The sequence below is a fragment of the Lithobates pipiens genome, unplaced genomic scaffold (genome assembly GCF_037356315.1).
Source record: "Lithobates pipiens isolate NorthernLeopardFrog02 unplaced genomic scaffold, aLitPip1_a1.2 Scaffold_19, whole genome shotgun sequence".
In the NCBI taxonomy this organism is placed as follows: domain Eukaryota; kingdom Metazoa; phylum Chordata; class Amphibia; order Anura; family Ranidae; genus Lithobates; species Lithobates pipiens.
Genome location: NW_027507764.1, coordinates 187,702,434 through 187,729,001, shown reverse-complemented (window position 1 = coordinate 187,729,001; position 26,568 = coordinate 187,702,434). Strand labels below are relative to the sequence as shown.

Sequence of the window (26,568 nt, the reverse complement as noted above, 5' to 3'; positions counted from 1 at the left end):
GGGAGATTCCCGGTGGGCCGATGGCTCAGTGGGCCGGTCTGGTGCAGTCCTGGAGCCGCTCGAGTGATCTCGATTTCACTCCTGTCAGAAGGAGCAGTATCTGTGATATGCTGGAGAGAGCATTAGGCTTTCTGCTCCCTCCAGCCTGCAGGGGGAGATAGACACGGTCAGCAGACTTTCCTTCCTCTCTCCCCTATCACTTGTTATCACATGACTGGAGAGAGGAAGAAGAGAGGCTGCCGTGCCTTTAGAACTGTGAGTACATGTGGGAGGGGGACACTCTGATGTAAGGGGGCTGGTGGTGGGACTCTGATGTAAGGAGCTGGTGATGGGACTCTGATGTAAGGAGCTGGTGATTGGACTCTGATGTAAGGGGGCTGCTGATGGGAATCTGATGTAAGGAGCTGGTGATGGGACTCTGATGTAAGGAGCTGGTGATGGGACTCTGATGTAAGGGGGCTGTTGATGGGAATCTGATGTAAGGGGCTGGTGGTGGGACTCTGATGTAAGGAGCTGGTGATGGGACTTTGATGTAAGGAGCTGGTGGTGGGACTCTGATGTAAGGAGCTGGTGGTGGGACTCTGATGTAAGGAGCTGGTGGTGGGACTCTGATGTAAAGAGCTGGTGATGGGACTCTGATGTAAAGAGCTGGTAATGGGACTCTGATGTAAAGAGCTGGTGATGGGACTCTGATGTAAAGAGCTGGTGATGGGACTCTGATGTAAGGGGGCTGGTGATGGGACTCTGATGTAAGGGGGCTGCTGATGAGAATCTGATGTAAGGGGCTGCTGATGGGACTCTGATGTAAGGGGGCTGCTGATGAGAATCTGATGTAAAGGGGCTGCTAATGAGAATCTGATGTGAGGGGCTGCTGATGGGACTCTGATGTAAGGGGCTGCTGATGAGAATCTGATGTAAGGGGCTGCTGATGAGAATCTGATGTAAGGGGGCTGTTGATGAGAATCTGATGTAAGGGGGGTGCTGATGAGAATCTGATGTAAGGGGCTGGTGATGGGACTCTGATGTAAGGGGCTGGTGATGGGACTCTGATGTAAGGGGCTGGTGATGGGACTCTGATGTAAGGGGGTGCTGATGGGACTCTGATGTAAAGGGGGTGCTGATGGGACTCTGATGTAAAGGGGGTGCTGATGGGACTCTGATGTAAAGGGGCTGGTGATGGGACTCTGATGTAAGGGGGCTGCTGATGAGAATCTGATGTAAAGGGGCTGGTGATGAGAATCTGATGTAAGGGGCTGGTGATGGGACTCTGATTTAAAGGGGCTGGTGATAGGACTCTGATGTAAAGGGGCTGGTGATAGGACTCTGATGTAAGGGGCTGGTGATGAGAATCTGATGTAAGGGGCTGGTGATGAGAATCTGATGTAAGGGGCTGCTGATGAGAATCTGATGTAAGGGGGTGCTGATGGGACACTCAAAACGTAAGTGGGCCGGTCTGGATGATGTCCAGGGCCGAATTTCTGTCCCAGTCCAGCCCTGCTTGGATTGGTAATTTTTGTGAAGCATTGTTTGGAACCTCTATCATGCATCTTGGGAATGTTATGTATACAAAGCATGCATTGTTTTTATTCATGTAAGTATTCATACATTGAAGTGCAATAAAACCTTTTAGACAGATTCCTCAATTTTGATTTTATGTGGAATTTCATGCAATTATGGTTGCCATTGATGTTACCGTTGATTGGATTCACAAGATTTACTACTGAACTCCAGCCAAACAATATGAACCAGATCTCTGCTTGATGGGATTGTCATATTAATGCTAATGTGAATCTGTAGTGAAGTCCTCAAGTTCTGATAAGAGTCCATTGCTTGTGGTTGGTGAAGGCTCACGTGGGGATTGTCAAAGTGGATTGAACACTCCCTTTCTGCAAAGTGCCACTGCTGTGTTTTGGAAGACCTAATGTGGACTCTTTTCACCTATATATGCACGTGTTTGTTTCATATTTTATATATTATATTTCATTTTTATTGAGTCATTTTTTTACATTATCATATTTTAGCGTGGAAATTTACACAATCATCACAGTCCCATCACATGCATGAATAAAATAAAGGCAGTGAAAACAAAGTAAGCCATTTTGGTATATAGAAGAGGAATCTGTACAACTGTATAAGATCGAAGATTTAGCTACAGGAGACAAGTCAGAAACAGTTTTTTGCTTCCATCTTGGCTACTTAAAAAATAGATATAAGTTCAATACGCATGGATATTGTAACAACCATTGCGTGCTTGTCATTTTACACCTTACCCTGACTTTTCTCTTGTGGGGTGGCATCAATTGCCTGCCAACCATCATATCCATTAGGTAGATCAGGTCTTTTCATCCACACGTCATTCCACACGTGAAAATTCCTAAAGTAATATGGAACATAGTAAAGTCCACACCATGAAATAAAGTAACTTAAATTATTTTAAACAATAAACCAGTGTTTGGTGCCTACTCCAAAATCAGACAAACTTAACAAAAACCGTAGTTGCCCCTTTAAGAAGGATAAATCCACTTACAACAAATACATAGTAAAAGTATGGCGCTTGTTTCTAAATGATGATAAATAATACAAATTTAACTTACATTAAATTTTAGTAATTTAATGTAATCTAAAAGTATTTTAACTATATAATTACTAAGATTATTTTTGTTGTTTTTATTACAATACTTTTATTACTGTACTGTCACATGTCACTTCTATCATAATTTAGAACCGAGTGCCATATCTTTACTATGTATATGTTAAATTATTTAAACCTTTGTCACGAACAGCAATACCCCATAGAAAAATCCTAACATAGGGCTTTATGAGCAACGCCTGTAGAGGATCTTTGCTGCCAGCCAAATATTCTATTTCACTTTTACTGTGCTAAAAATTTGAAAAGAAGAAAACTGAAGAGCCCAGGCTTGAACTCCAGGCAAACAACTAAATACACAGCTAAAATGCCTACTGTATATGGAGTTGTTTTTCTGCCCTGACATTTACACAGCCCAGTCAGTCAGCACAGCCAGGTTGGTGACCTGACTTTTCTCTACTGCAGTGAAGCAATACAGTCTGGTCACCAGCCAGCACTCAGCATTCAGGTGGACAAGAAAGGAGTAGAATCAGACTGATCAGGTCATCATATCTGCCATCATAGTCCTTGTCAACACATGTACATGCATCACATTTTATTTGCCCCTAGTGCTGTCTCACCTTCCCCAGTTTGAGCTCTGCTGTACACTAGATTGCAGGAAAAACACTAGGTTACATTGGGGTATTAGATACATTTTAATATACTCTAAATGATTTTACATGAATAAATGCCTCCAATTACTGTTTCTTTTATATCTGCTAGTAATTTAGCTTTAAGGTAAGAAGGATAACATCTCCCCTAGATAATTTTTAATATCAGGCCCATTCTGACTGTCTTTCGTGACAAACTGTATTATTGTAATCAGCCACATGGAGCAGCTTTTTCCCACTGGGCTTATGATTAGAAAGATGTTAATGTTCTGCAAAGGCTTCTGCCACACTGGCGGCAGTGCTTACTACAAAAGATCGCTTTTCAGGAGGCAGTATAGTAGCAGTTGGCAGGCATTCAGGAGGTGATCCTGCTGCCTCCTGAACGTGTGCTTTTCTTTTAACCCCAAAGGGGTCTTCGTAGTAATAAATTAAATTCACACTGCAACTGCAAGCCAAGAATTTGGCTCATGGCTGCAGTACACTCCAATTGAACTTAATGGGCAAGTTTTACAAATGGTGCCTCCTGTCATAACCTTCAGCCCGAGTTAAAAATGCCCTGGCCCTGAAGCAACGATTCTTGGCTATGGCATGTGTAGAGCCTTGTCAGGCTCTAATGTTAGCAATTGTGCGGGCAGCTGGGGCTGCTTTTTTTTACTGCCCCCCAGTATGCCCATGTGAAAAAAAAACAAAGTAAATGAGTACCAAGTAACTAGCAGAAATACAGTGTAAATCAATTCAATATTTTTTTTACTACAAAACTGTTTGCATTATCCAAACAGTAGTACATCAAAAGTCAGTGAAAAATAAATAAATATGTATATATATATATATTTGATCTCCTGCAGATTTTGTAAGTTTTCCCACTTATAAAAAAATTTAAGGTCTATAATTTTTATCAAAGGTGTATTTTAAATGATAGAGACAGAATATCAACCAAATACCCTGAAAAAACACAGGGTACAAATGTTATAAACTGAGTTGCAGTTCAGTGAGTAAAATAAGTATTCAATCCCCAAGCAAAACATGACTTCGTACTTGGCAGAGAAACCCTTGTTGGCAAGCAAAGAGGTAAGACTTTTCTTTTTGTTGGTTACCAGGTTTACACACAACTCTGGAGTAGGGATGAGCTTCGTGTTCGAGTCGAACATACGTTCGACTTGAACATCGGCTGTTCGCCCGTTTGGTGAATTCCGAACATTATGGGCCGATCGCGCCAAATTCGTGTGGCACTCACGGCCCACAATGCACTGCGATGGCGCAGTGCATTGCTGGCTCATGATTGGCCAAGCATGCACTGTGACCCCGCATGCTTGGCCAATCACAGCGCTGGCAGCGAGGAGAGCCATGATTGGCCACAGGCAGGATGCCTGTGGCCAATCATAGCTCAGGCTGTGTAGTACACGCCCCACACTATATAAGGCCGCCAGCGCGGCGGCCTTGTGTAGTGTGTTGGCGTCTGAAGCAGTTAGTGGGTGTTCTGTGTACCTTCAACACAGTATACACCGATCGTTATCGGCCGATTTTTCAATCTTGCTCTTCTGTAGTGGTTGTTGTCTGCGTGCCCTGACCGCAGTATACACCGCTATATTCACCTCACCTATATAGCTAGCGATATATCTATCTTAGAGCTTGCAGTCAGTGTTAGGAGCTTGTGCGTGCTGGCTGCGTGCTCTGTACCCAGTACACACCGCTATATCCACCTACATAGCTCTTCTCTATTTGAGCCATCTGCCATCTGCAAGAGTTATTGGAAGTTGTGTGTGCCTCCAGCACAGCACAGTATACATCTGTATTTACCTTTTATTGCTGGTGTTCTATAATAAAGGCATCTGCAGGAGTTAGTGGGTGTTGTGTGCCTCCAGCACAATATACACCTGTATCTACCCTTTATTGCTGTTCTCTAATAGAGCCATCTGCAGGGCTTAGTGGGTGTTGTGTGCCTCCAGTACAGTATACCCCTTTATCTACCCTTTATTGCTGGTGTTCTATAATAAAGGCATCTGCAGGAGTTAGTGGGTGTTGTGTGCCTCCAGCACAATATACACTACCCAATTGCTGTTTTACCCAACTCCCTTCAGGCCAGCAAGGAGAGGCAGACAGGCGCGAGCCGATAAAAGAGGGAAAGCAGGCTCTGTGTCTAGAGACAACAGTGCTGGTCGTGGACGCGGTGCATCGTCATCAGCACGTGGCCATGGGACACGCTTGTCCTTCTTTTCAGCAGCTGGACATGTTGAGCCGGAACATGCCAACGACTTTGTAGAGTGGAAGACCAAGCCCTCTTCATCCTCCTCATCCTCTCTCACCCAGTCTCAGGGTACTAGCAAAGCAGCTGTCAACGCATCGTCTTCCCTCGTCTCAATGTCATCATCAGTGACTCCTTCCCTAGACCCACCACGTCCTCCTGAGGAGTCTCCTGAACTCTTTGAGCACAGTGTTGGGTACATGCTCCAGGAGGATGCCCAGTGTTTTGTAGGCTCTGATGATGACACTCAGCTAGAGGAAGGCAGTAGCGTGAATGCAGAGAGAGGGGATGCTCAAGAAGGACAGCAATCTGGCAGTCATGTTCCACAAGCTGCAGCATACTGCCAGGTTTGCTACAGCGATGAAGAGGGAGGGGATGATGAGGGCACTGACCCACGTGGGTGCCTGGTAGGAGAGAGGAGGAGGAGGAGGAGGAGGCACATGTCCAACGAGGCAGGATGCCCTCCGGGGGCCAGCTTAGGGGCAGCACACCGACTGAATCACACCGCAGAGCTCCGCCTGTACAGGGCGCTGCCTCTGCACGTTATTCTAAAAGTTCTTTGGTGTGGGCCTTTTTTGAGACGAGTGCATCAGATCGCACCGCTGCTATTTGCAACATATGTCTCAAGCGTATATCGCGTGGCCAAAACATCAGCCGCTTGGCCACCACATGCTTGACCAGACATATGACGACCTGCCATGCAGCTCGTTGGCAAGCGTATCTCAAAGACCCACACCAAAGAACAAAGCGGACCTCTCCTTGCTCCTCATCAGCTGGCATCTCCAACCCCACTAGACCTTCAGTCCTCTCTGAAACCTGCTCTGAGAGGAATGAAGGTGTAGAATTAGGTGTGTCACAGCCAAGTGCTTCCGGGCACTCTGCTAGCAGTACACCCACGTCCGATTATAGCAGGCAAATGTCCCTGCCCCAGCTGCTGGACCGGCGAAAGAAGTTCACTCCCAGCCATCCACATGCCCAGCGGTTGAATGCTAGCTTGGCTAAATTGCTAGCACTTCAACTGCTGCCTTTTCAGTTGGTAGACTCGGCCCCCTTCCGTGAGTTTGTACAATGTGCGGTTCCTCAGTGGCAGGTCCCCAAACGCCCTCACGGAAGGCGATTCCGGCTCTCTACCGGCATGTGGAAGGCAATGTCCTTGCCTCGCTGGACAGGGCGGTCAGCGGTAAGGTGCATATTACCGCTGACTCATGGTCCAGCAGGCATGGACAGGGACGTTACCTGTCTTTCACGGCCCATTGGGTCACTCTACTGGCAGCTGGGAAGGATGCAGGACAAGGTGCAGTAGTGTTGGAGGTTGTTCCGCCACCACGCTTCCAAAATGCTACTATTGGTTGTGACACACCTCTCTCCTCCACCCCCTCCTCTTCTTCTTTCTCCATGGCCTCTTCCAGTGCTCTGTCCTCAGAACCAGCGGTGCTCCGTAGGCGTTCCAGGGGCTACGCAAGTACGCAGGCAAAACGATGCCATGCCGTGCTTGCGCTGGTTTGTTTGGGGGACAGGAGCCACACTGGGACGGATGTTTTGTCAGCTCTGCAGGGGCAGGCCGAGAGGTGGTTGACGCCACGCCAGCTTAAGCCAGGAATGGTGGTTTGCGACAATGGCACCAACCTCCTCTCCGCCCTCCGACAGGGACAACTGACCCATGTGCCCTGTGTAGCTCACGTCCTTAACCTGGTGGTGCAGCGGTTCTTGGGCAGGTACCCGGGCTTACAGGATGTCCTGAAGCAGGCCAGGAAAGTCTGTGTGCATTTCCGCCGATCATTTAATGCCTGTGCTCGGCTGGCTGAGCTCCAAAAGGAGTTGAACCTGCCCAAGAACCGCCTTATATTTGACATGCCCACCAGGTGGAACTCAACGTTGACCATGCTGCAGCGGCTGCACACGCAGCAGAGGGCCATCAATGAGTACCTGTGCAACTACGGCACCAGGACAGGGTCAGGGGAGCTCGGTTTTTTCTCACCACGCCAGTGGGGCATGATCAGGGATGCATGCACTGTCCTGTCACCGTTTGAGGAGGCCACAAGGATGGTGAGCAGTGACAGTGCATGCATCAGTGACACTGTACCTCTTGTCCACCTCTTGGAGCATACGCTGCGTGGAATAATGGACAGGGCACTTGAGGCAGAACAGAGGCAGGAAGAGGAGGACTTCCTTGCCTCTCAAGGCCCCCTTTATCCAGACAGTGTTCCTGCTGTGCCACCCATCACACAGGAAGAGGATGAGGAGGAGGAAGAGGAGGAGGAGGATGATTGTGTCAGCATGGAGGTGGAGGCTGGCACTCAGCATCAGCAGCAGCAGCAGTCTTGTAGGGATGATTTACAGTCCCAAGAAACCCGTGGACTTGTACGTGGCTGGGAGGAGGTAGCTGCGGATCATGTTGTCCTTAGTGACCCAGAGGACTCCGGATCGAATGCCTCAGCTAACCTACGCTGCATGGCCTCCCTGATCCTGCAAAGCCTGCGGAAGGATCCTCGTATTCTTCGGATCAAGGAGAGGGACCATTACTGGCTGGCCACTCTCCTTGATCCACGGTACAAGGGTAAGGTTGCCGACCTTATCTTGCCATCGCAGAGGGAGCAGAGGATGAGACATCTCCGGGAGGCCTTGCAGAAAGGTCTGTGCAACGCGTTCCCAGAGACTGGGAGGTTACAAACTCCTGGTCCTGGACAACGTGTTGCTGAGGCATCGGTCAGAAGGAGCTGTGGAGAAGATGGCCGTTTGACTGATGCTTTCAGACAATTTTTTAGTCCGCAGCCCCAAGGTATGATCGGTTCCAGCAACCATCGCCAGCGTCTGATTTACATGGTGCAGGAATACCTAGGGGCAAGGTCAGACTTGGACACCTTTCCCACCAAAAATCCTCTGGCTTACTGGGTCTTGAGGATGGATCACTGGCCAGAGCTTGCACAGTATGCAATTGAGCTACTGGCCTGTCCGGCAACCAGCGTTCTTTCGGGAACGCACCTTCAGTGCTGCTGGTGGCTTTGTTACCGATCACAGGGTGCGCCTGTCCACCGAATCAGTTGATCGACTGACCTTCATCAAGTTTAATCAGTCTTGGATAACCCACAGCTACCAAGCACCTGAAGCTGATGTAACCGAATATTTTTTTTTGAAATATCACATCCCTTCAAGACTGCCTATGCCAGTGATGGCGAACCTTGGCACCCCAGATGTTTTGGAACTACATTTCCCATGATGCTTAACTACACTGTAGAGTGCAAGAGCATCATGGGAAATGTAGTTCCAAAACATCTGGGGTGCCGAGGTTTGCCATCACTGGCCTATGCTGATGCTGAGTGACTGTCCTGTTATGTTGATTGTCTATCCTCTTCCTCCTTCGCTGATATGTTGGAAGAACATTTCTGGTTCTGGGTGATGCCATCAGCCCAATTTTTCTGCCCCTGTTTAACAGGGGCATTTAATTACAATTTTTGATGCAATGCTTTGCAGCAGGGCTAATTCCTGCAATAAAACTAGCGTATATGGGAGAGGTTGCAGTGTTGTGGCACCAGCACCAGTGCCTAAGGCCCAGATTTTCTGCCCCTGTTTAACAGGGGCATTTAATTACAATTTTTGATATAATATTTCACAGGAGGGCCCGTTCCTGTGTCCACCCAGAGTAACTGTGAGGACTTATAGTGTTGTGGCACCAGCACCACAACCACCAAAGGTCAATTTTTCTACCACTGTTCAACAATAGCATGTAATTACAATTCTTGATATAATCGTTCACAGCAGGGCGCTCCAGCGCCCACCAAGAGTCACTTTGAGGGCTTACAATGTTGGGGCAAAACCAACACCTTGTTCCGCCATTTCTGCAGAGCATATAGGGCAGGCCCCTACTTTCAAACATCCAACTTACAAACATCTCCTACTTGCAAACGGAAGGAGACAACAGCAAGTAAGATGAAAAAAGATGGACGACAAAACAAATTATACAGGGGTGATAACCCTTCCCTATGTTTTCCAAAAAGCTTAAAAATAGTTTTTTTGAATGGAGCTTCACTTTAAAAATGTACCAGTTGAAAATTACAAACAGATTCAACTTAACACAACAAACCTACATAGTCCCTGTCTTGTTTGCACCGCCTGTATACTGCTGTTCTGAGTATATAGGGCCTGGGGGCCACATGTATTTCCTTTTTTTAATATGGGTACGGGGTTCCCCTTAATATGCGTACAAGACCCAAAAGGGCTGGTAATGGGCAGGGAGGGCTACCCATGCCATATTTTTCTCAATGATTTTCAACCATATTGCAGGAACCAGATATAACATTAAAACCGCAAGCAGTTTTAAATGATGTTATTTCCGTTTAATGTCATTTTGTGCAGGGACTGTTCTAAACACGGGAAACATGTGGCACTTCACAGGCATACTACAGACACCCCCCAGGCACGATATTTAACCACTTGCCGACCGCCGCACGCCGATGTACGTCGGCAGAATGGCACGGGCAGGCATAAGGGCTTACATGTACGTCCTTGCCTGCCCGCCGGTCGGGGGCCCGATCGGGCCCCCGCCCGGTGCCTGCGGCGGTCGGTATTCGTTCGGGAGCGATCCCAGACGAGGGGACGGCCATTCATTCATGGCCACCCCCTCGCGATCGCTCCCGGCGAATGAAAATGTCCGGTGACATCACTTCCTCTCCTGTAATGTAAACACAGGAGAGGAAGTGATGTATTCTCTCCTCCGTGTCGGTATTTTTCGTTCCGGCACCGAGGAGAGAGGTTCGGTGAGTTGCACCAACACACCCCACATACAGTAGAACATGCCAGGCACACTCACACCCCCCCTTTACCCCCCGATCACCCCCCAATTACCCCTGCCCCCCCAGTCACAGTGACACCAATTGCTTTTTTTTTTTTTTTTTTTGCATTGGTGTCATTTGTGACTGTAATAACTGTTAGGGCAGTTAGGGTTAGCCCCCTTTAGTTCTAATGTGCCCCCCTAACCCCCCCAATAAAGGTTTAACCCCGTGATCACCCCCCATCGCCAGTGTCACTAAGGCTGGGTTCACATTGCAGCGGTTTATGAGAACGAATGTGATTCGCACCGCACTGCAGTGCAAATCACATCCGATCTCTGTGCGATTCGAGTTCAGCCATACAGATAGTATGGCTGAATTCGTGTCGCACCCGCCGCACCCGCCGCAAATTCGCACGGGACCCTTTTTTTGGCCCGCAGCAGAATCGGATCGCATGGGTGTTCACACCATGCGATCCGAGTTTGCAGATCGCACTGCGATATGCGAACTGATCTGGGGGTGTCATTAACATTTCACTGACACTCCCAGCAGTTCGCATAGGGCAGTGTGAACTGCCGCCGGGAGGCATGCGATGCGGGAACCCACCGCGGATTCATGGCGTTCCCGCATCGCTCCAGTGTGAACCCAGCCTAATAAGCGATAGTTTTTCTGATCGCTGTATTAGTGTCACAGGTGACGCTAGTTAGGCAGGTAGGTATTTAGGTTCGCCGCAGCTTTTTATAGCGCCAGGGACCCCCATATACTACCGCATAAAGCCCCCTGATTGCCCCCTAGTTAACCCTTTCACCAGTGATCACCATATAACTGTTACAGGTGACGCTGGTTGGTTAGTTATTTTTTTATAGTTTCAGGGCACCCGCCATTTATTACCTAATAAAGGTTTAACCCCCTGATCACCCGGCGGGTGTCATTTGTGACTGTAATAACTGTTAGGGCAGTTAGGGTTAGCCCCCTTTAGTTCTAAGGTACCCCCCTAACCCCCCCAATAAAGGTTTAACCCCGTGATCACCCCCCGTCGCCAGTGTCACTAAGGCTGGGTTCACATTGCAGCGGTTTATGAGAACGGATGTGATTCGCACCGCACTGCAGTGCAAATCACATCTGATCTCTGTGCGATTCGAGTTCAGCCATACAGATAGTATGGCTGAATTCATGTCGCACCCGGCGCACCCGCCGCAAACTCGCACGGGACCCTTTTTTTGGTCCGCAGCAGAATCGGATCGCATGGGTGTTCACACCATGCGATCCGAGTTTGCAGATCGCACTGCGATATGCGAACTGATCTGGGGGTGTCATTAACATTTCACTGACACTCCCAGCAGTTCGCATAGGGCAGTGTGAACTGCCGCCGGGAGGCATGTGATGCGGGAACCCCGCCGCGGATTCGTGGCGTTCCCGCATCGCTCCAGTGTGAACCCAGCCTAATAAGCGATCATTTTTCTGATCACTGTATTAGTGTCACAGGTGACGCTAGTTAGGCAGGTAGGTATTTAGGTTCGCCACAGCTTTTTATAGCGCCAGGGACCCCCATATACTACCGCATAAAGCCCCCTGATTGCCCCCTAGTTAACCCTTTCACCAGTGATCACCATATAACTGTTACAGGTGACGCTGGTTGGTTAGTTATTTTTTTTATAGTTTCAGGGCACCCGCCATTTATTACCTAGTCTCACTAGTGTACCCCTAAATTTAGGGGTGTCTACTTTCCAAAATGGGGTCATTTGGGGGGGGTTTGTGCCATCTTGGCATTTTATGGCCTTCAAAACTGTAACGCCCTTAGAAAGCCTGAAGGCGGTGCTTGGTTTTCAGGGCCCCGTACGCGGCTAGGCTCCCAAAAAGTCCCACATATGTGGTATTCCCGTACTCAGGAGAAGCAGCAGAATTTATTTTGGGGTGCCATTTCACATATGCCCATGGCATGCGTGAGCAATATATCATTTAGTGACAACTTTGTGAAAAAAAAAAAAAAAAAGTTTGTAATTTTCCCGCAACTTGTGGAAAATATAAAATATTCCATGGACTCAACATGCCTCTCAGCAAATAGCTTGGGGTGTCTACTTTCTAAAATGGGGTCATTTGTGGGGGTTTTGTGCCATCTTGGCATTTTATGGCCTTCAAAACTGTAATAGGTAGTGAGGAGTGAAGTCAAATATTTACGCCCTTAGAAAACCTGAAGGCGGTTCTTGGCTTTCGGGGCCCCGTACGCGGCTAGGCTCCCAAAAAGTCCCACATATGTGGTATCCCCGTAGTCAGGAGAAGCAGCAGAATTTATTTTGGGGTGTCATTTCACATATGCCCATAGCATGTGTGAGCAATATATCATTTAGTGACAACTTTGTGAAAAAAAAAATAAAAAAAAATTTAAGTTTGTAATTTTCCCGCAACTTGTGGCAAAATATAAAATATTCCATGGACTCAAAATGCCTCTCAGCAAATAGCTTGGGGTGTCTACTTTCTAAAATGGGGTCATTTGTGGGGGTTTTGTGCCATCTTGGCATTTTATGGCCTTCAAAACTGTAATAGGTAGTGAGAAGTGAAATCAAAAATTTACGCCCTTAGAAAGCCTGAAGGCGGTGCTTGGTTTTCGGGGCCCCGTACGCGGCTAGGCTCCCAAAAAGTCCCACATATGTGGTATCCCCGTACTCAGGAGAAGCAGCAGAATTTATTTTGGGGTGTCATTTCACATATGCCCATAGCATGTGTGAGCAATATATCATTTAGTGACAACTTTGTGTAAAAAAAAAAAAAAAAAATTTAAGTTTGTAATTTTCCCGCAACTTGTGGCAAAATATAAAATATTCCATGGACTCAAAATGCCTCTCTCTAAATTCCAGAAAACGTACCTTAGTTTGTAGATGTGACAACTTTTGCGCAAACCAATAAATATACAATTATTGACTTTTTTTTTACCAAAGACATGTGGCTGAATACATTTTGGCCTAAATGTATGACTAAAAATAAAAATCGCAGAGGCAATCAAATACCATCAAAAGAAAGCTCTATTTGTGGGAAGAAAAGGACGCAAATTTTGTTTGGGTACAACATTGCATGACCGCGCAATTACCAGTTAAAGCAGCGCAGTGCCAAATTGTAAAAAGACCTCTGGTCATTTACCAGCAAAATGGTCCGGTCTGAAGGTGGTTAAAGGAATATTTCACTTTTTTTTTCACTTTAATCGTCATTAAAATCAGTGCTCCCGCCAAAACGGCCATTTTTAAAAACATTTTAGGCATTGACCCATGTCCCCTGGGGCAGGAGCCAGGTCCCCAAACCCTTTTTAGGACAGTATCTTGCATATTAGCCGTTAAAATTAGCACTTTTAATTTCGAACGTTCGAGTCCCATAGACTTCAATGGGGTTCTAAAGTTCGTACGAATTTAGGGTCTGTTCGAAAGTTCTGGTGCAAACCGAACCGGGGGGTGTTCGGCTCATCCCTACTCTGGAGGGATTTTGGTCCACTCTTCTTTGCAGATCTTTTCTAAATCCTTAAGGTTTCTTGGCTACCTCTTGGCAACTCGCAGTTTCAGCTCTCTCCATACATTTTCTATAGGATTAAGGTCTGGAGATTGGCTAGGCCACTCCATGATCTTAATGTGCTTCTTCTTGAGCAACTCCTTTGTTGCTTTGGCAGTATGTTTTGGTTGATTGTCATGCTGGAAGACCCATCCATGACCCATCTTCAGTGTTCTGGCTGTTCTCATCCAAGATTTTACAATACATGGCCCCCTTCATTGGCCCATCAATGTGGCAAAGTTGGCCATTACCTTTAGCAGACAAACAGCCCCAAAGCATAATGTTTACACATCCGTGCTTGACTGTAGTGATGGTGTTGCTGCAAGTCGGGTTAATGCCAAATAGCTAAATTTTTGTCTCATCTGACCACAGCACTTTCTCCCAATCCTTCTCTGAATCATTTAGATGTTCATTGGCAAACTTCCGACTGGCCTGTACATCTGCCTTCTTGAGGAGGGGGACCTTGCGGGTGCTGCAGGATTTCAATCAATAGCGGCGTTTTGTGTTACCAATAGTTTGTATGGTCACAACTGCCTTGAGATCATTCACAAGCTCCTCCCGTGTAGTTCTGGACTGGTCCCTCACTTTTCTCATGATCATCCTTACCCCATGAGGTGAAATGTAGCTCCAGAACAAGGGCAAATTATGGTTATTTTTTATTTCTTCCATTTGCGAATAATCACTTGAACATTTGTCTTCTTACCAAGCTTCTTGCTGATAGTCTTGTAGCCCATTCCAGCCTTGTGTAGGTCTACAATCTTGTCCCTGACATCCTTTGACAGCTCTTTGGTCTTGCTCATATTGGTGGGTTTGAATGAAAGACAAAGATTCTGTGGACAAGTGTCTTTTATACACATAACAAGTTGCCGTTAGGTGCACCTTCTTGAATTGGCAGGATTAATCTGTGTACTACATGAGCACATACTGTAGCCAGTCTGTGGGAGCCAGAATTATTGTTGGTTGGTAGGGATTGAATACTTATTTTACTTACTGAACTGCAACTCAATTTATAACATTTGCATCATGTTTTTTCTGGATTTTTGGTTGATATTCTGTCTCTATCATTTAATATACCTATGAAAAAAAATTATAGACCCTTCATTTCTTTGTAAGTGGACAAACTTACAAAATCCCCACTGTATGTAAAAAAAAAAAGACGCAGGCTCATTTAGGACCTGTTTTGGTTAATATTCTATAGGAAGAAGCCACCTACCATACAGAATCACTTGAAATGTCATCTATTGTTTCTCCTTGTTCATTCTGGTAATAATCAATTTTCAGATTCTCTTCAGTGTCGTGAGCTGAGTTAAAATTAGTGACACTTCTCGCTGGAATTCCTAAGCTTCGCATAACTAGAGAAGGGAGCAAAATTTTAGTAAAGATGTGAAATGTAATTGCAAAGAGCATACACACACATATTTATTTTCATTGAACTGTGATCTGTTAGAGCAAGGTTTGACAACCAGGGTTCCTCCAGAGGTTGCAAGGGGTTCCTCAGGCAAAAGGCCATTTCTGCCTCTCAGATGAGTAACCACTGACACTAATAACTATTTTAGCTATCTGTAAGTGGGGAATTCATCCCAGCAACCACAAATGTAAGGGGCATTCTTCCCAGTGACCATCAGACTAATTTATTGTGAGCTGTAAACATAATTATTAGCAGGATTCCCCAAAGCTAAAAATTATTTTAAGGGTTCCTTCATTTTAAAAAGGTTGACAAAAGGCTGTGATAGAGCAAAAACATCTACCAACAATTGTGTACTGTTATGCCTAGTACACACAATGAGAAAATCAGACAAACAATATTGCTTTCGGAGTGATTGTACTATAATCTGATTGTTAGTGCACATCTTTCGAGAGCCGATGATGACAGTTCATGCGAAATTATCCAAAGGGACAAGCATGAAAAATGTACTCAGAACAAAACAAATGATGATGTTTGTTTTAATCTGTACAGTATTCGTCTGTAAAAAAAAAGGAGTCAACAAGACTGCGCATGCTCAGAGATGAAAGAATACACTGGGATAATATTGGGATCTGCTTGCTGTTTCTGTGTATGTGTCAGCTCAACCACATCTTCCACCTTTAAATGAAATTGGGATCTGCTTGCTGTTTCTGTGTATGTGTCTTTGGTCTGTGGCCTTCTCTATCTGTTGCCCTGTGTGCATAACCATGATGTTGTTTTTTGTTGCTCTGGACTATCTTACCTATGTTGTATGTGTTGATCTTATCCTGGCCTCTTGCTATTCTGACTTTAGAAGCGAAAGGACCACTTTGATTGTTAGGCATTCTTATATTCACTCATGATTAATTAATGAACTTCCACTCCAACAGTATAAATTTGAGCATCCTTAAGGGGTCAGCACAATGCTAGGGGAGCCCATTGCAAGGGCTTCTTCTATCCTTAAGGATTCTTTCTCTAAGTGATTCTTTCTACAAGTGATATGCACTTAAATCTCGGCACTTCAGCGATTGCACAAAGCAAACATATTGCACTGGAAAGCACCTAACAGACTGCAGGTGACCCTGTGTCTCTATTAAGCTCTCCTTCCACTCTGTAACATTCGCTCTCTACCACTCCTTCTGACACTTGTGCCCTCTCTCCTCAAATTCTCTTACCTTCACCCCTCTTCTTCACCCCCCTGCTTATACATATCACCCTGCCTTCTGTCCTCTCCATACTACTGCTCCTACCAACTCTTGCTCATTCTACAGCCATATACTGATAAAAACTCCAGTACACTGAGACATGTCCCGTCATATAAATCACATTCCCACATTACCTCCCTCACCCTCCTGCTTCTCCTAGCCTCTGTTGACATATCCCCAAACCCTGAGCCACCATCTTTGCCCAACGCTCCCATCTCCCTACACCCTCTGCCAGCAGCCGCAACCCACAGAACTTGGTCTCTAATCCTCTTCTTTCCAAAACCAGCCCCCCCTTTTCCTGTGCCCTTTGGAATGCACGCTCTGTCTGTAACAAGCTCGCCACCCTCCACGACCTCTTTATCACAAATTCCTTTAACCTACTTGCCATTACTGAAACCTGGCTTCATGAATCAGATACTACTTCTCCTGCTTCTCTATCCCATGGTGGCCTTCTCTGGACTCACTCCCCCAGACCAAGTGGACGGAAGGGAGGTGGAGTGGGAATCCTTCTAGAACCATGCAACACCTATCAGTTACTTCACCCATCTCCCTCTCTGACACTGTTCTCTTTTGAGGCGCATTGCGTTTGTCTATTCTCTCCCATTTCTCTAAGAATTGCTGTCATCTACCGGCCCCCTGAACCAGTATCAGCCTTCCTTGATGACTTCTCTGCCCGGCTACCCTACTTTCTCTCTCCTGAAATCCCCACAATTATTCTCAGTGACTTCAACATCACTATTTACATTAACACTACTATTACTTCTAAACTTCTCAGTCTAACCTCATTGACTGACCTGAAGCAATGGATACAGGCTCCTACTCACTGCCACGGCAACACCCTTGACCTTGTCTTCTCCTATCTGCACTCCGTGCAACCTTTCTGACAATCCTCTGTCACTCTCTGATCACCATTCGTTTTGCTCTCTCCCTGTCTTCCACCTCCTCTCCCTCCAGCCGCCGAACAGTTACACGTAGAAAACCAACCATTCTCTTCTCTACTTTGCTACTGATCACCTCTATGACAAAATCTCACCCCTGTCCTGCCCCAAGCCACTTTCATCTACAACAGCTCAGTGTCTTCCTTCCTAGACAAGCTTGCCCCCTCACTACATGCAGAATTAGGCCCCAACTGCTACAACCCTGGCAAACAGACGGCACCAGAAATCTCAGAAAACGTAGCCACACTCTTGAGCGTCTGTGGCATAAAACTAAGTTCCAGGAAGACTTCACACAATATAAATCTGCTCTCCTAAAATACTCTTCCTGCCTTCACACTGCCAAACAGACCTACTTTATCACACTCATGAACACCTTCTCATCTAGTCCACACCAACTCTTCTCTACCTTCAACACTCAATTCTGTCCTCCACTGCCTCCACCCACCAACTCACTCACTGCCCAGGAAACCACCAATCACTTCAAAACTTAGATTGATACAATTCATGAGGAGATCTCCAATATGCAAAAACCTCCCCCATGCAACACCCCCTGTCCACAGATACAATCATTACTTCCCTCATTAAACCCTGCTACTATTAATGAAGTTGCTAAACTTCTATCTAACACTCATCTAATCACCTGCCCCCTGGATCGTGCTCCCTCACAAATGCTTTGCTCCCTCTCTGGCTCAATTCTACACTCTATAACTCACATTTTCAACCTCTCCCTCTCTTGTGGCATCTTCTCAAACTCTCTAAAACATGCGCTAATCAATTCTACACTCTATAACTCACATTTTCAACCTCTCCCTCTCTTGTGGCATCTTCTCAAACTCTCTAAAACATGCGCTAATCACCCCCATACTTAAAAAGCCCCCACTGGACCCCACTAATCTTAACAACCTACATCTCATCTCCTTACTCGCCTTCTCCTCCAAACTTCTTGAAAGACTGGTCTACAACCCACTAAGCGACCATCTGACCATGAATAAACTTCTTGATCCTCTTCAGTCTGGATTTTGCCCTCAACACTCCATGGAAACTGCTCTCCTTAAACTCTCAAATGACCTACTAACAGCTAAAACCAGTGGACACTATTCTGTACTACTTCTCCTGGATCTCTCTGCTGCCTTTGACACAGTGGACCACCCCCTCCTCCTCAATAAACTCCACTCCTTTGGTCTCCATGACTGTACTCTATGCTGCTTCTCATCCTACCTATCCCACCGCTCCCTTAGTGTCACTTACAACTCTACTTCCTCCTCTCCACTTCCTTTCTCTGTTGGGGTCCCTCAAGGTTCTGTTCTTGGACCTCTCCTTTTTCCCAATCTACACCACCTCCCTGGGTCAGTTGATTGCCTTTCACGGCTTTAAATATCATCTCTACGCTGATGACACCCAAATCTATGTCTCCACACCCCAGCTCTCTTTATCTGTCTCCTCACGCATTACTAACTTACTTAATTACCGGATTTTTTCCTACTTTATCCACTTTCAGACGATCCCTGAAAACTCATCTCTTCAGGGAAGCCTATCTGGCCCCCACCTAACAATTGTACATTTATCTTCTCAACACATCGCCCACAGTTATTACCTCTTGTATCTCTTCACTTTCCCTCTTAGATTGTAAGCTCTAAGGAGTAGGCCCCTCTGATTCCTACTGTATTAAAGTGTATTGTATTTTTACTGTCTACCCTAAGATCTAGATTTTTTTTATGCAATCTGTTACATAATGTTCTGTCAGACATGTTCTTTTTCTTAAAGAAATATTTTAAACTATTGTCCACACAAACCAGAAAGACAAATTATATATATATATATATATATACATACACACATTCTCATAATTATGGCATTTTTTAAATGATCTGTCCACTGAAAAGTTTTTGGTAGATTCTTGTGCATTAAACCACCACCTGACTGGTTTTAATATTCCTCAGGAACTGTATTGATGAGACCTTTGTGTTGAGTATATGGGTCTGCACACCTGCTGTGATCATTATGAGGAACTGCTATTTTTCCCTGTTGGGTTTCATATTCCTATTATATTATGAAACATGCCATAGAAGGAGTCAGAACAAAAAAGTCAGCAGGAACAACCAAAACTCTCAGATAAACAAGAACATAGTTACTAAATACAGTAGTGAGATCTGGCTGTTGAAGTATTCAAAATAAATAAGACATCAGAAGAATATCTCACTGTAACCTAAATATCCCTTTTGGGGGCACCAACAACTTATCTATGGAAATTAATATTAGAAACTTTTAGATAAAAAGAAATAATATTTAGAATTGGAAGATTGTTTTTGTTACCTACCTGTTGTTAAAACTCCAGAAAATACCCAGCATTGTCCAAAATGAACAGGCCTTTTGGTTTTGTAGTACTGCTGTAGGATGGCGCTACTTCCTGTCCAGGCAGTGGGGGAAACACCTGACGCATAGTTCCCTGACCAATTACCTGTCAGCACTCCGTTATCATCATTGGAATTCACCTTTGGGGAAAATATATATTTTTAGTACTAATGAAATTTTGAATCAGTAATCAATTTCATCCTATAAGGCAGTGTAAAGAATAAGGCAGTCTTGAAAGCAAACAGGCAATCTTAGGCAGGCAAATCAATACTAATAAAGGTAGTGCACTATCAACAGAAATAAGTCAGGTTACTGTAGTGAGATGACTAAGGTATTCTAATTGTATCTGGACTGAGCGTTATACTCTATGGGGCTGATTTACTAAGAGCATGTAGGCGGTTGCACTTTGCAAGTAAATTTTCCCCAGAGCTTTGTGAATGTGAGAAAATTTCACGCTGCAAAGCATACCCAAATACATGCAAGGAAAATTTGAAAAACAAACATTTTTTTCTTGCACATGATTGGACAATAGAAGTCAGCGGAGCTTCACTTTAATTTAATAAACTCTGATGAACCACGGCACTGCCTGCCTGGAGTTTGGATGTTCTCCCTGTGTCTGCGTGGGTTTCCTCTGGGTACTCTGCTTTCCTCCCACTCTCTAAAGACATGCTGGTAGGTTAATTGGCTTTTGCCTAAATTGACTCTAGTATGTATATATATGATGTGATTTGGGGATCTTAGATTGTAAGCTCCTTGAGGGCAGGGACTGAATGTACAATATATATGTGAAGAGCTGCGTAAATGATTGGCACTATATAAATACCTGTAATAAATGAATGAATAAATAAATGAAAATTCCCTTGTAAAGTACAACTTCCCTTACAAAATGCACAGCCTGTTTGCCTTTAGTAAATCAATCCCATTATACCCCATTATTACTGATGTTTTCTTTTTTCTTAAATCTGGGAGTCTTTTTTGTCACTAAAGTTGCTTTGCCCTTAACAATCACATTACTCCCATTTTCTATGGAAATTAGACCAAGACTAATTTAGAAAGTGGCAAAAATGTAATGCTTTCCTTCTTGAGGAAATGCTTTTTCCTTCTCAGTGTATTTTCTAGTTTCCGTTAACATCTGTAGTTAACCACTTCAATACTGGGCATTTTCGCCTCCTTCCTTCCCATACCATTTTTCAACTTTCAGCGTTCTCACACTTTCAATGACAATTGCGTGGTCATGCTACGCTGTACCCAAATTAAGTTTTTATATTTTTGTTCACACAAATAGAGCTTTATTTTGGTGGTATTTATTCATGACTCAGTTTTTTTTTTTGCGAAAAAAGAGCGGAAATGTGGAAAAAAAAAATATATTTTCTTCTTTCTATTTTAAAAGAAATCCAATAATTTCTAAATTTTGTCATAAATTTAAGCCAAAATGTATTCTGCTACATGTTTTTCGTAAAAAAAATTCTGTTAAGTGTATAATAATTGGTTTGTGTGTTCATGGACATATGTATGCAAATGATCATGTACAGATGTGCGCAGGTGATCACGGACATATGTGTGCAGATAATCATTGGGACATCTTTACACTGTGTGGTGACATGTGTTTACACTAGGTTGGTGATCAGTAAGTAAACAGATGTAAAAAAACAGCACATATTCACTGATCACGAGCCGGCTGCAGCGATCTGCTCTCTTCTCCTCACCGACAACTTTGTGTGAGGAGAGGAGGGCCGATTGCCTAGCAACCGGCTCTGTGTTTACATCACATGATGGCTGTGATTGGACATGACCATCATGTGATCAGGATGGTCAATCACAGAGCCCTCAGGCCCATCAGAGATGTGCCGTGTCCGGGTGACACGAGCGCATCGGAATCGTGCCGCTGCGCGGGCACACGTGCGCTATCCCTCTCCTTCTGAAGGACGTTCCTGAACGTCCACTTAGAAGGATAGAGCACCCACCCGGGCGTATATGTACATTGGCCGGGTGGGAAGTGGTTAAACAGAAACTGTAAACATGCAGGGAAAAACAACATGTTCACTTCATATCCTTCTTGCCCATCACTAGGGATGAGCTTCAACATTGCCTGTTCGCCTGTTCAGCGAACAGTGAACAATTTGGGGTGTTCGCGGCAAATTCGAAAAGCCACAGAACACCCTGTACAAGTCTATGGGAGAAATCTAAAGTGCTCATTTTAAAGGCTAATATGCAAGTTATTGTCCTAAAAAGTGTTTGGGGGGCCTGGGTCCTGCCCCAGGGGACATGTATCAATGCAAAAAAAAGTTTTAAAAATTGACGTTTTTTCGGGAGCAGGGATTTTAATAATGTCTAAGTGAAATAATAAAAGTGTAATATTCCTTTAAATTTCGTACCTGGGGGGTGTCTATAGTATGCCTGTGAAGGGGCACATGTTTCCTGTGCTTAGAACTGTCCCTGCACAAAGTGTAATTTCTGCAGGAAAAAAAGTCATTTAAAATCACTCGCTGTTATAATGAATTGTCGGCTCCCGTAATACAGAGAACAGTCACTGAAAGTCATTGATAAAAAAAAAAGCGTAGGGTTTCCCCAAATTCAATTACCAGGTCCTTCAGGTCTGGTATGGATATTAAGGGGAACCCCGCGTTGAGTTCCCCCTAAAAATCCATACCAGACCCTTTATCCGACCACGCAACCTGGCAGGCCGCAGGAAAAGAGGGGGGGACGAGAGAGCGCCCCCCCTCCTGAACCGTACCAGGCCACATGCCTTCAACATTGGGAGGATACTTTGGGGGTATGTGACCCCTCAAAGCACCTTGTCCCCATGTTGATGAGGACAAGGGCCTCATCCCCACAACCCTGGCCGGTGGTTGTGGGGGTCTGCGGGCAGGGGGCTTATCAGAATCTGGAAGCCCCCTTTAACAAGGGGACCCCCAGATCCTGCCCCCCTGTTTGAAATAGTAAGGGGGTACAAAAGTACCCCTACCATTTCACGAAGAAAGTGTAAAAGAATGTTAAAAAAGACACACACACCGTTGAAAAAGTCCTTTATTACAAATAAAAAAAATGTAAAAAAGATTCCAGCAGTGGTAATCCACTCTTGCTATCCAGCGACAAATGATCATCACCTCTCCGGGGTCCAGCGATGGCTGATCTGATCCAGCAACGGGTGATCTCTCCCTCCAGCGCAGCGCAGCCCATCCATCCTCTGTCTCCACTGGCAGAGACACTGCAGGGATCCCGGCAGCCTGACATTTCTTATATGAGGAGGGCGGGGCCACCCATCACATGACCACACCCCCCTCTGACGCAAGTGGGAAAGCCTGGCTTCCCCAATGATGTGTGGGTGACCCTGCCCCCCTCTGATGTAACGCAGGTTTCCGTTGCCGGGATCTGGGGGTCCCCTTGTTAAAGGGGGCTTCCAGATTCCGATAAGCCCCCCGCCTGCAGACCCCCACAACCACCGGCCAGGGTTGTGGGGATGAGGCCCTTGTCCTCATCAACATGGGGACAAGGTGCTTTGAGGGGTCACAGACCCCCAAAGCACCCTCCCAATGTTGAGGGCATGTGGCCTGGTATGGTTCAGGAGGAGGGCGCTCTCTCGTCCCCCCTCTTTTCCTGCGGCCTGCCAGATTGCGTGGTCGGATAAAGGGTCTGGTATGGATTTTTAGGGGGAACTCCACGCCATTAAATTTGGTGTGGAGTTCCCCTTAAAATCTATACCAGACACAAAGGGCCTGGTGATTGAATTTGGGGGAACCCCACGCTTTTTTTTTTTATCAATGACTTTCAATGACTGTTCTCTGTATTACAGGGAGCCGACAATTCATTATAGCCGAAAGTGATTTTTTTTCTGCAGAAATGACATTTGCAGGGACAGCTCTAAGCATGGGAAACATGCGCCCCTTTACAGGCATACTATAGACACCCCCCAGGTACGAAATTTAAAGGAATATTACACTTTTGTATATTAGCCTTTAAAATTATCACTTTAGATTTTGAACGTTCGAGTCCCATAGACTTTAATAGGGTTCTAAAGTTCACACAAAGTTTAGGTTTGTTCGCAGGTTTTGGTGTGAACCGAACCGGGGGGTGTTCGGCTCATCCTTACCCATCACTATATACTTAGCTTCCATTCATTCCCCTCCCTCTCCTTTCAGCCATGGAGAATGAGAAAAAAAATTTACGTGTAAGCTCAAGTTGAAGCTTACACAGGGCTTGCTGTCTTCCTGCCTCTATGCAGTTGTGCTGGGCCAAACTCTGAAACTTCTGGATATGGGGGAGCACATGATGTGCATACAATACAGCACTGGGCAGCCAAATTGCCATGACTTAAAGTGTTTGTAAGGTCACTATGTGTCCCATGCAAGTATGCTGCCATTAACAAAAGTGTAAACGTGTAAGGCCGCGTACACACGCGGGGACTGTTCGCTGAAACTTTGTTCGTCAAACAGTTGCCGCAACAGTCCGCTCAAAATTTGCATGAGCGGACTTGCCCACACACGAGCGGACTGTTTCAGCGAACTGTTTGCCAAACAGTTCGCTCAACTTTTGAAATGAACGGACTCGCCCACGTAAGGCGGAGGCAAGTCCGCCCATTTCGAGCGCGTGTACAGGTAGGCGGGGCCCGCGACGGAGACGTCGCGGGCTCCGCCGCCTGGAATGGACTTAAAGGGGAACCCCAACGCCGAAAAAAATCGGCGTGGGGGTCCCCCCAAAGTCCACAACAGACCCTTGTCCGAGCACGCTATCAACCCATGTGACCAACCCATGTGACATATACCATGTGACACCGCCCCATTGTCACTATATAAGTGGCAGCGCAGGGCGGCTCTGGCATTCCGGCCGGAGAGAGCGTCGTGTCAACATCTCCTGGAGAAGAAGAAGAAGAACAAGAAGAAGAAGAAGAACGGAAGGCGGCGACGGCGACAGCGGCGACAGAAGACCGGGCCACCGCCTGCAAAAGAGCTACAAGAAGGCGCGGTGGCCCGGCAGAAGAACCGAAGAGGGGGACAAGACCCCCGAAGTCGGGAGAAGAGGCCGGCGGCGGGGAGGAAGAAAGCCGGACTCCTCCGCTAGCAAAAGAGCTACACGAAGATAGCGGAGGAGTCCGGCGAGAAGACTCCCGAAGACGGAAGACCACCGGAGCTGTGCAATAAAATATTTTTTCTCGTGTGTTGTGTTTTTTTTTTGGTACTTTTATTTTACAGGTGAATGGGTAGGGGTACATTGTACCCCATACTCATTCACATAGGGTGGGGGGCCGGTATCCGGGGGCCCCCTTCTTAAAGGGGGCTCCCGGATTCCGATAAGCCCCCCGCCCGCAGACCCCGACAACCAACAGCCAGGGTTGTCGGGAAGAGGCCCTTGTCCTCATCAACATGGGGACAAGGTGCTTTGGGGTGGGGGGGTTGAGGGCACCCCCCTTTCCTGGCTGGCCGGGTAGCGTGCTCGGACAAGGGTCTGTTGTGGACTTTGGGGGGACCCCCACGCCGATTTTTTTCGGCGTTGGGGTTCCCCTTTAAGTCCATTCCAGGCGGCGGAGCCCGCGACGTCTCCGTCGCGGGCCCCGCCTACCTTCACACGCGCTCGAAATGAGCAGACTTTCCTCCGAGCGGGAACAGTTTGCTCATTTCAAAAGTAGCCTACACACGGGCGGACTGTTCGCTCAAACAAAGTTTCAGCGGACAGTTTTTCGGAATTTCCGAAAGACTTTGTCCGTCAAACTGTCCGCTGAAACTGTCTGCTGAAAGCCCACACACGGGCGGACTGTCCGCTGAAACACTGTTCAGCGGACAAAGTTGGGCGAACAGTCCGCCCGTGTGTACGCGGCCTAATACCTTTTCTTACACCACACCTGTGCGGTCACCTAACCCCCTTGTGATGACCGACTCCTGATCTATGGAGAGAAGCGGGAGGGGCCAAGATTCCCCTGTGACATCAGCTGGCTAGCAGAGGGAGATCTCGGCCCCTCCCAATTCTCTCCATAGATCAAGGGCCGGTGTCCTGTCGAGAACTGTCCCCCATCGGATAGTGTGCACTCTATACTGCACTTGCGCAGTACGGAGGACAAAAGAGACACCGAAAGTCTCTGAAGATGAACAGCTGATCATCAGCTCTACATGGTGCCTGCGAACTACATTCTGCCCTGAGTCCAGGTTCAAGCAGGAATAGAGCTGATAATCAGCTGTTCGGCTTCGGAGACTTTCGGCATCTCCTTAGGGCCGGTTCACACTGGGGGTGATGCGAGGCGACACGACTTGCCGTGCCGCGATCTGACAAGTCGCCCCCGTTCTGTACAATGGAACTGTTCTGAGAGGAGCGACTCGAGTCGCTCCGACTCAGAAAAAAGGTTCCTTTACTACTTTTGGGCGACCTCGGGGCGACTTGCATTGACTTCTATACAGAAGTCATTTGCAAGTCGCCGCTGAGGTCGCGGCAGGTCGCGGCGAGGCAAGTCGGTGTCGCCTCGCATCGCCCCCTGTGTGAACCGGCCCTTAGTCCTCCGTACTGCGCAAGCACTGCGCCTGCGCAGTATAGGGCGGACACTATCCGATTGGGGAACCTTTCTCTTCAGAACACCAGCCAGCACAGGGGGATCATGTGACCGCACAGCTGCGGTGTCAGAAAAGGTATTTCACCTTTTAATTGTAAACAAACATTTACACTTCTGTTATTTGCAGCATACCTGCATGGGATACATTGATATGTGCTGCATTATGCAGCTGAATAGCGGCAGGAGGGGTGGGGAAAAAAGCGTTCTCGTGCTGACAGGGAGGGAGGGGGGATAGACTATCAAAGGAGAGATGAGAGCTGTGTTTGATAAGTCGCTTAAATTGACCGCGGTAATCAGGGCTCAGCAGCCATGATT

The 26,568-nt window shown here is 46.4% G+C and overlaps 1 protein-coding gene across 1 annotated transcript in view; it reads right to left on the bottom strand.

The window, feature by feature from the left end:
• TGM4 (transglutaminase 4) overlaps window positions 1-26,568 on the bottom strand; it is a 67,401-nt gene that overhangs the window by 14,425 nt on the left and 26,408 nt on the right. Inside the window, exons 7-9 of the mRNA XM_077491575.1 lie at window positions 19,684-19,858; window positions 14,993-15,131; window positions 2,271-2,374 (exon numbers count right to left, since the gene is read on the bottom strand). Of these exons, the coding sequence (XP_077347701.1) occupies window positions 2,271-2,374; window positions 14,993-15,131; window positions 19,684-19,858 (418 nt within the window). The remainder of the gene's footprint in view (window positions 1-2,270; window positions 2,375-14,992; window positions 15,132-19,683; window positions 19,859-26,568) is intronic.